This window comes from Aedes albopictus, chromosome 3 (assembly GCF_035046485.1).
Source record: "Aedes albopictus strain Foshan chromosome 3, AalbF5, whole genome shotgun sequence".
Classification (NCBI taxonomy): domain Eukaryota; kingdom Metazoa; phylum Arthropoda; class Insecta; order Diptera; family Culicidae; genus Aedes; species Aedes albopictus.
The window spans coordinates 130,524,483-130,535,415 of NC_085138.1; the positions used below are offsets into that span (position 1 = coordinate 130,524,483).

General features: G+C 43.4%; 1 protein-coding gene across 1 annotated transcript; it reads left to right on the top strand.

Annotated features, from left to right (window-relative positions):
- Positions 1-8,427: 8,427 nt before the first annotated feature.
- Positions 8,428-9,270, top strand: LOC109621910 (uncharacterized protein DDB_G0271670-like). The gene is made up of 2 exons (XM_020076102.3): positions 8,428-8,530; positions 8,587-9,270. The coding sequence occupies exons 1-2, from the start codon at positions 8,480-8,482 to the stop codon at positions 9,091-9,093; spliced, it is 558 nt and encodes a 185-aa protein (XP_019931661.2). The 5' UTR covers positions 8,428-8,479; the 3' UTR covers positions 9,094-9,270.
- The last annotated feature ends 1,663 nt before the right edge of the window (positions 9,271-10,933 follow it).

Genomic DNA, 10,933 nt, shown 5'->3' on the forward strand with positions numbered 1-10,933 from the left:
TCATCATTAGAAACTTGGTTTTTTATAACATCATGTCTGACATCTGCTTCCGTCCCATCGACGTACGGTGTAGGTGGCTATGTGGTTGGGTCGTGCTTCGGAAAAAGACCTTCCACAATTACGCTCAACTTGTCAGGGCACATTTCAGCTGGCATCGCTGGGCCCTTGATCTTCGCCATCACGACGCAGTGTACTTGGCTTCAAGGATTGGCATCGCTAGACAACACAGGTCCTTGTACCAATTGTTCTTGCTAAGTGCAATCTCCCGCTTGAAAGTGGTCCTTGTCACGTGGAAAATCTTCATACGTTCCTCCCTAGTTGATTCTGATCTAGATCTTTGAACACATCGTCTAGATCTCAGACAGGCAGCATGGAGAGTGCTGACTGCTGAGCCTTTCGTTCCACCAATATGCCGGACGCCGGAAGTTCCTCCGCTCGACCTTTCTCGGCATGGTTGTATCACATGCTCTCGCTACTGCTTCCTTTAACTCCTCAACATTAACCCTCGAGCGTTCGCGCTGTTGTATTTTGTACAACATGCTGAAAATATCTCGCTTTTTGTACTCAGCTATAGTGTGGTGCTGGCGGTGGCTGCCAACAGCGCGACTGCCGGAAGGGGATATTTATGACCGTCATATCGTCTTTAATTATTTTTTTTTCGATTGCTCGTCAGCATGCCTTGGTCAGTTGGCAACAAAAATGGGATGCAGGAGAAATGGGCAGGTGGCTACATTTAATTTTCCCACAGGCATCGACGACGGGGCGGTTCAAAGGGTTGGACATGGGTCGAGATTTTATCAAGATAATAGACCTGTTCGACGACGTAGGTTGAACTTGCTCGAATTTGCTCCATCCCGCTCTTTCCCGTTCGTCGACAATTGGGTATGAGTAGGATGCAGCAACTTCGAGCAAGTTCAACCTACGTCGTTGAACAGGACTAATGTGTCAATGTCGACTTATGTCCAATCACTACTCTCTGAGCTCGCACTTCTATCGAATAGGGCTCACAGATATCAATTGCTGTAGCTGTGATGCAGGTTATCAAGATATCAACCATGTTGTGTGGGAATGCCCCGAATACGATATTGCCAGAGCCGATTTATGTCCATCCCTCAGGGCCCGAGGGAAACCAGAAAAGAAAGACATTAGAGATGTGTTGAGTAAACTTGATCTTGAGTACATGAAGCTTGTGTACGACTTCTTGAAACAAACTGAAATCTTCGTTTGATATCCACGTCTTGTTGCTCCGCTTGTCCACCTCGTGTCCCTTCGAAAATCGTCTGTTTGTATCGTTACAGATTGTTTGTCCACTCTACGTTTGACCAGCAGCAATACGCCACACCATGCGGTCATGTGTCAACAAAAATCCCCCATAACCATATCCTTTTCTCAAATATTTTTGTTCCACCTAACCTCGACTAAACCGCGAGTTTTACGGTTCCCCAAAACAAACATAATTCATAAGTCAAAAACATGAAACTGTATAAACTTTTAACTGAATTTGGCTCCGTTATGCTTGTTGGCGCATGAGCCCAAAATAAACGTTTAAGTAAAAAAATGAAAGTGTCAGGAATTGGGATTATTCATTTTCGGATTGTGCATTCCAAGGGTCACGGTCACAACCGCCGATGAGGCAGTAAAAAAATCAGTAACTCCCAACTACGGCTCACGATTAATAAATCAAGAATAATCATGCCATAGAAATATATATAGAGATTTGGCTCAGTGAATTAATGTTGGGATTCGATATCATTTGCCACTTTTGAATTGTCGACCTCCGGTTTGTTTGGGCTTTTCGCGGACGTTGCATGGGAGGTTTCAGAGAGCAAAGGTACCTGAGACCAGTGGTGATTCTCTAACCTCAAATCTACCTGTTCAACAAGTGTAAATTCTTGAATTTTCTGGATAAATAAGCTTGTAATTAGTAGAATATGACGAGAATTGTTGTTTTTGCCAGTTTCAAATTTAATTTTGATCGTAAATTCTTTGCAATGGCAAGTTTAAGGGTCGTTGAACAGATAAAAAGTGAGGTTACGAGTCGAGACGCCACTGCCTGAGACCTTCCGAAACCTCCAAGGCTCCGATAATGACCTGAAGCCCCATTAAGCGCTGCTGAAACCCGCCAAAATCCTCTGCAGCTTCCTGAAACGCCTCCGAAATCCCCCTAAAGCCCCCTCGGACCCTATGAAACGCACCTGGTACCAAGGATGGGAACACTCACTTACAAAGAGTTAGGCTCACTTGCTGTTTTCTCAGCTCAGAAGCGTGCTATCAAGGAACGGTCTTGCGGTTTTGTCTAAAAGTTTGCCGAATAGAGCCGTGACAGAGCTATGAAAGCGACTTTCCACGAGGTGTGCAACAACTCCTATCCCATTCTTTGCGTGGCACCGGCAGGGGGGCAACTATGGTAGTTGGCTAACAGGAAAGAGAGGGATTGCTTCTGCAAAACTGAGCGTTTGTTCTCCTGTAGGAGCGACTCTCAGCCCGAGCAGCACAGAATATCAACAGCATAAGAAAATATGCTATTTTGACTTAATAAATATATTTTGTTAGATTCAATAACAATTAAATAACAGTATATTTTAAAACTTGTTTTTGTTGTGTTATCGTTCATCACATATTTGAACAGTCTCAATAGTAAAATAATAACGAAACTTGTTCTACAGCAAAGTATGCCCCAAGAAACTCAGAGAAGAGACAACGAGGAGCACAGTGAGCAAGGTGGGCTGATCAGGTTGATAATGAACTGGCGATCTTGATAGTTGTTTTTTTTTATTCTCCAATCACTTAAACCTAATTTACAGCTCTGTTGTCTACCACTTTCACTTTGTACAGCGCCTAAATGTTTTCTATTCTAATTATACTTTATCGAACTGATTATCGTTGCGCTGCTTTCACTTTCTACCCTATCATGGTAGAATGATGAGCACGAGGATGTTGATGTGCACTCAGAAATAAAAGTATCACGGAATTACTATTATTTATGCATTTTGTATCCGCATCTCTGTCACTTACTTTCTGTTTTCATGCTATCTGCCGTTTAGCCTGGGTTGAAGCGAAGTGATTGATCAACCCAGGCGAAGCAACAGATAGCATGAAAACAGAAAGAGAGTGAGAGAGATGCGGATACAAAATGCGCATAAATACTAGTGATTCACGCGTGTATACTTTTATTTCTGAATGTGTGACTGTTGGTTGTTCCAGTTTCTAGTTCGATTGTGGGTCCATTATGGGTTGCCGTTCGCCTATATGTCCAAGTATGTATCCCGCCCATTTGAGCGCCATGGGCTCAGAAGAGGGTCAGTGTCAGCTGCTCTCAGGGCGAAAAAGCAACTAACGAAAATGCCGGGGCTGGGATCGAACACATGACCATCTGCTTATTTATGAAGCAAAAGTGTGATCAATTGCGCCACGGGTCCCAGCTTGATAGATGTTGTCTCAGTATGACTTTTGTAAATATTTTGTATTACATAAATACAATTAATGAAATTACGTTTTTGAAGATTTAAGCCCTAATTAGTAACATTCCATTAAAGCTCTGCGCGGCCCACTCCTGAAAACCCCTGCTTTATGGTACGAACCCGGAATGGGTATTGTACTCCATCAGCGGGAGACCTAACACTCGGAACCGAATGGCATGTCATTTTTCTTATCACCAAATGGCCATCGAACAGAGCTCCGCTCCAAACGTTGGGGCCGTTGTTTCGGGTAATCAAGTGCCACATTCAACAGTTTTATGAAAAATTTCTGCTCATTTAGACCCAATTAAAAACAGTCAAATTGTGTTATTAGTTTAGCCGCGAGAAAGCGAAAACCGGTGCAGAAGGAGATCTCCCCGTGAAGATAGCCAATCCAACTGATCGGGCGCATCGGTAGTGCCTGGCCTGCGGGCGGTTGATCGGAATCTCTTGGCGTGACGGAGCATGCGGTGAGCCCGGTCCGATCGGATCGCGATCAAAGATCGACAGGTTCGAGTTGGGGATCCGCGTCGCCACTGATGGGCTTCACTAATGGCAAGCTCTTCGTCAAAGTTTGTTTCTTTTTCTGGTCGGTTTGGCTGGAACGGAACGAATGCACTGTCAGCTTGTTTTGTTTGATCAAATACCGAATAAAACCCTAATTTTGCCCACTGCTGTGCTGGTCAAGCTCGCGCCTTAATCCAATACATACCAGTGAACTCTGCTGTTATTTGTAGGGGAGAATGGAGTCAAAGTCTTACATAAAGTGTAGGTATAAATTCACAAGACTAAAAATAATTGAAGTTGCTCCTCTCGCCCTCTGTGAATCTTAAAATCCACAGTATCGTTCGTCGGATGAAAAGAAAACTTTCTTGAAATGTGATTGGGATCGATGTTTAGCTCTACCTTTCACTAATCTGTATCCAGTCCGATCCTCCCCGATTTAGCTTAAATCCAGAGCGGTTTTAATTTGGTTATAACGACAACTTTTCACCACAGAGCGTCCACCTAATTATGTCATAATTTATGGCTTGTCGCGGTTGACCATCGCCGTCGTGGCATTTTTAATATCTTCTCCAGAAGGGGGGAACTGACAGAATCTGCCGGTTGTCTGTGTTGGCTGCTGGATGTTGCTCATCCGAATGCACTTCCAGACCAGCACCCAGCCCCAGTGTGTAAGGTGCTCTCCGGGAAATTTGCATTCAAATCGGCATCATAATTAGATGACGAAATGTTAATGAACACTCGAGTTTGTGTTGTTTGACGATTATGGCTGTTGTTCGTCCTTGTTTGTCGATGGTAATCGTTGATTATTGTATTTTATGCGCGGAGGGAACAGTTCTTTGATAGTCGGTGATTTGTTCTTCGAGATAAGAATTTGCCGCAGTTGATATGTGTCTTTAGCTATAGCAATTGGTTCTCTGTGGAATTTCGCAATCTCAGGTCATTCACGGAGTAGTAACTACGAAGTGTAGGTCACCAATTCTCAGGCTCATGCTCATGCAAAACGCCTCACGGTGTGTCTGGTAGAACAAATTTATTACAAAAAAAAAAATGGGCATCGCTAATTTTGACGCTACGTGAAAGTTGACGCTACCAGCTTTCATTCAAGCCCAACATCGAAATATTCCATCGGGGGAACTTTTTCATACAAAAATTGGGTATGTTTGTTAAGTAGAAATAGGGATTAATTTGGAACCGTGCATTTTGTATGGGGAAAAACAGTATTCTGAAAAAGTTGTTCGGGATCCCTCGGTGGATTTTTTTGAGGGACCCTGCAAATGAAAGCTGAAAGCCTCTATTTTTTAATAGCGAAAAGTTTGACGATGTCCATTTTTTTGTTATAAACTTTTCCCATACACACGCCGTGGCCTATTGTGCAGATTCGTCTTACAACCCTCTATAGCAAATAAAAAAATCGGTCTCTGGGGTGCTTCATACTATTGAAACGCGCTGAAATAACTTTGAAATACCCCAAAACGCACTTCAACTACACAGTTCGAAAGAAACCTGTAAAATTATGACGGATCGAATGTAACAAAAGGACCCCGTCATATACACTACCCCCAGACAACCAGTCATCGTAAAAGATGTTGCGTAAGATGATAAAGTGGAGGCCATATGCGTGCATGCCTCCATTTAGGCGCATGTAAAATGTACGCATATCGCCTCCACTTTATCATCTTATACAACATCTTATACGATGACTGGTTGACTGGGCCCGTCATAAGTACGGACTCACAAAAAGTATTGCAACAATATTGCATCACCCTGACTCACCTCGATATCTTCAAAACCTGAGGACTTACAAAGATGCTGTCTTCAAGAAAGTTATTCAGAAGACCAAAAGCAACAACTTTTCTGAAGACGGCATTTTTGTACGTGTTCTGGTTTTAGAGATATTGAGGTGAGTCAGGGTGATGCAATATTGTTGCAATACTTTTTGTGAGTCCGTACTTATGACGGGTAGTGTATGATGGAAATTTTTGTGTGATCTTAAAATTACATTGCAGATATCTGTTAAAAAATATAAAGAAAAATTGAGATCCGAGCGAGAATTGAACTCAGATCCTTGGAGTGTGAGTAGCACGCCCGAGCTCTCTCGGCTATCTCAGCTTGTTGAATAGCAGACAGTCAAAGTTAAACTGCTTCTACCATAATGCACGCATTCCCGACATGCTCCGACTGCTGCAAAGAGTACTGAGAGAGACAACGGGGAAACCGCCACAGCAGTGAGCAGCCGTTCTTTAGCTGACGACGGAGAGTGGCTGTTTATAGCAGATGCATGTAAATTTAAAGCGAATATGCTTTAAAATCTGTAAACAAGCCGTCTGACCAGCAGCGGACTGCTCGGCTGACGTTGAATGTTGGCGATTTACATTTTTCTGTCGCAAATTTCAGTTGATCTTCAATTTACGTGCTGTTTAATTTTCATATTTTTTTGCTGTGATAGCAATCGCTCGAACCGATTCGACAGATAAAACATATAAAAGTAAAATATTGACATGCATGGATTCGAATACCGGATCCACTGATTGCAAGGCATATCTCTTACCTCTCGGCTGTTTTACCGAGTTAGAACGTTGCTGATGAATATGATACTGATTCTACGTTTATGGTGAAATGGATTTGTTGACATCTAACGCAACCAACCAGTACATACTTACATGATGCGCGTAAAATTGAGTTCAATTTGTGATTCATTCAATATTCAAAATGTTTACGTTCTTTGATGGTTCTGTCTCGTAAAAATTTCAGTTTTTTTAAGTGTACACAGCAAAAAAATATGAAAGTTAAACAGCACGTAAATTGAAGATCAACTGAAATTTGCAGCAGAAAAATGTAAATCACCAACAGTTAACGTCAGCCGAGCGTCCCGCTGCTGGTCAGACGGCTTGTTTACAGATTTTAAAGCATATTCGCTTTAAATTTACATGCATCTGCTATAAATCATGCCAGCCACTATCCGTCATCAGCTAAACGAACGGCTGCACGCAACTGTGGCGGTTTCCCCGTTGTCTCTCTCAGTACTCTCTGCAGCAGGCGGAGCATGTCGGGAATGCGAGCATTATGGTAGAAGCAGTACAACTTTGGCTGTCTGCCATTCAACAAGCTGAGATAGCCGAGAGAGCTCGAGCGTGCTACTCACACCCCAAGGATCTGAGTTCAATTCTCGCTCGGAGCTCAATTTTACTTTACATTTTCTAACAAATATCTGCAATGTAATTTTAAGATCGCACAAAAATTTCCATCATATATGACGGGGTCCTTTTGTTACATTCGATCTGTCATAATTTTACAGGTTTTTTTTCGAACTATGTAGAGCCAAAAAAAAAGTTTCATGTTGAGGTGTCCTGGAAGACTTAAATTTACATATTGACCTCTAAATTTGTGTCTATGAAGACGCTCGAATATGTCAGGTTCAGGACACTTAAAATTACATGACAATTTCTGGGTGTTCAGTCTGTGCGGCTTCTGGCTGAAGACGGTATCCGCGATGATATCTCAAATAGTCGTTTAGATGAACTGTTGCACATTATTGAACATTACCCGAAGTACAATGAAACTATTTGATAATTTTATTCAGTGGAAGTGCACTGCCCATGATCGCATATCAGTCCCATATTTGCTGGGTTTCCTATTCATATGGGACAGTTATGCGATTATAGGCCGTGCAAACAATTGCAATACACTTTCCATCCCGGAAATATCACTAGCTGTGTTCATACGAAATTGTGATGGGAAAAACTCAGAAAAATCTTATCACAAAATACTGACTATCATTATTGCCTACTGATTTCCTAAAAAAATCAATCACAGATGACCTTCTACCGAAGCATCGAAATTCCTCAAGTGTCCCGGCCATTCAAGTCATCTGAAAACGCCTGCCACATAAACTAACCGACCAACGAGGCCGAACTCCGCGAGCGTTCTGCAGACCATAAACCGCAGCGCAGCGAAACAACAACGTCAAGCCGTTCCGAGCATGCTAAATGATTTTTAATGAGCTTTAAACAAATATTTTTCGTGTCGCATTGCTCTCTCGGGGTTCAGATGCACCACCGACCGTTCACCACAACCGGGGGAAGGTGGAATTCCGGCGTGAAGAGAAATGGCCCGGCCAGCAGCGGTGCAGTAATGTGAAGAGAGATTGGTTGTTTGTTCAGTTCGAATGTGCTCCAAGATCTCGTGTGGCCATGTTCGCTGGCCGAGGTGCCCGAAGGGGACACACGGTATTTGCTTATTAAACTGTGGTATTACTACTGCCTAATTGTCAATATTTTCAATGTCCACAGAACTGAGAAACTGGGGGAAACTGTTTTCGTTTGCGCTTTGCGTGTCATCGGGCTCACGTGGATCAGTGTTTGAGTTTGAGATAATTAAGACACCTGTCTGCGGTTTCACGTTGACTTATTCGATTTGAGTCATTTGACTTGGTAATTCGATACCATTTCTTGATGATATAAAAAGCTTAGCCAGATATGGAACTTTAAGTAGTAAGCTAATTGGGAATTGAGAAAATGATTTCTTTTAAGGCGGCTCTACTGGGTCTTGTCGTCTGTCTGGCTTTGGTAAAGTACGATTCAATTTTATTCAAATATATTTGTTCAATTTTCTCCTACTTCAGGTTCATTGGAATCATGCCCGAGGCGGAGGACGAGCATCTGAATTCCGAAAGCAACTGCAGCTTCTGACTCTTCAGAAGTATGCCAAGGACCAGGGCATCGAACCACCTGCCGCGAACGATACAAACCCAATGGCTACCATTAGACAACGGTTGCAGCAGAAAATCCTGGATGATTATGCGCAGAAGCTTGGACTTTCAAATGGGACTTCCGCTGCTGGCAACTCTACTACCAGTGATTCGAGTTCGAACCCTAGCAGTTCAAATTCGACTTCCAACGGCTCCAGTTCGAATTCAACCTCCGATAGTTCGGGTTCAAATTCCGGCAACTCAAATTCTACTTCCCCAAGTTCGAATTCGACCTCTGATAGTTCGGGTTCAAATTCTGGTAATTCAAACTCTACTTCCTCGAGTTCGGAATCCAATTCCAGTAGTTCGAACTCGACATCCAGTAGCTCTAATTCCACCAGTTCTAACTCCGATAGTTCAAATTCTACTGGATCAGGATAAACAGTTGATTTGGTTATGATTTGATATATTAAAACTTATTGAATCAACTTTCATGAGATAATGCAATTCAGCAAAAATGATGTAACATCTATCGCAGTGTCATAAAATGATCATCGTTTTGTAGAATGTGTGGAACGTAAAATAAAATAAAATTCAATGAAATTTTGAACAACCCAATATTAACATGAGGCTAAAGCTTGAAATTTTTTGTAGAACTTTTTTTATCTGTATTAACGAGATATTTAGCCCTAGGCTAGATCCACGTTTTAACTTCCCTTTCCGAAGGAAGAACTCACCGTTTGCGAGTTTGTCAGGAGTGGGATTCGATCCCAGGTCCTCAGCGTGGTAGTCACGTGCTTTAACCATCATACCAGGTCCGCTCTCTTTGTTGAACTTTTTGGCTAAAACGTAACTTAACTCCAGTGCCGACCGTAAAGCAGGACACCATCTTGGGCGATGTTGCTCCAAGTTCCTCGACGGTTTCCCAGGTCTTCTACATCCGCATGTAGCCGACACGTTCGTGGCTGTCACGAAGTTTTCGACCTCACCTGGTTTGCAGACCTCTCTTGGTTAGTCTAACAAAAACCGAGAAATTTACATAAGTAAGGCGCTACGGTCGCACTAATTGTCATACCGGAAAGTCATCGGATAGACAGTGCCCAACTTACCCTACCGATCAGGCTAAGGCCGGGGTGGCCTCTGCTGTACATAGTAGCCGTCTCTATTCCATTCGGTCCATGGCTGTTTGTCTCTAGTTCCGCACTCTGCGTAGGGTCCGCAGATCGTCCTCCACTTGGTCGACCCACCTAGCTCGCTGCGCACCATATCTTCTTGTACCGGTCGGATGACTCTCGAGAACCATTAGTCGGTTTGCTATCCGGCATCCGGATGACGTGACCCGTCCACCGTAGCCTCCCGATTTTCGCGGTGTGGACGATGGTTGGTTCTCTCAGCAGCTGATGAAGCTCGTTCGTGGTTCATTCGCCTTCTCCAAGTCCCGTCTTTCATCTGCACTCAGCCGTAGATGGTACGCAACACCTTCCGTTCGAAAACTCCAAGGACGCGTTGGTCCTCTACACGTAGGGTCCATATTTCGTGCCCATAGATGACTACCGGACTAATCAACGTTTTGTAGATAGTTAACTTCGTGTTACGGCGAAATTTATTCGATCGTAGAGTTCTGCGGAATCTAAAGTAGGCACGATTTCCTGCCACATTCGCCTCTGAATTTCTCTGCTGGTGTCGTTGTCGGCGGTCATCAGTGAGCCCAAGTACACGAATTCTTCAACCGCCTCCATATCATCACCGTCGATATAAATTCGGGGTGGCGGGCGCGGTGATTCCTCCCTGGAGACCTTTGCCATCATGTACTTTGTCTTCGATATATTAATGACTAATCCGATTCAGACGGGCTTGGTGGTCTAGTGGCTACCGCTTCTGATTCGAATGCAGAAGGTCATGGGTTCAATCCCTGGCCCGTCCTTTTCATCCTACTTTGTATCTTTCTATCCACTTTCTCTCGCTCTCTCTTCTCTACATATACAACTCATGTATATTCATATGTTCATAGCCATCGCTAGAACCAGAAACGAATTGAAAAAAAGTCGTTTCCCTTCCTTTCAACTTCCACTCACAGCACAGTGTATATATAACGCCTATAAGTTATGCAACCAAAGCGTGCTGTGCCGCTTGACCTTATTCACCTTATTCACCACACAATCTATCACGAACACTATAAATAACCCTATCCATGGATCGCATCACCGACCCAACGGTGACTCACAGATCTCCCATCCTTTCCGTCTAACAAATACCCCAGTCCGTGCGGGTTGTGGGGACG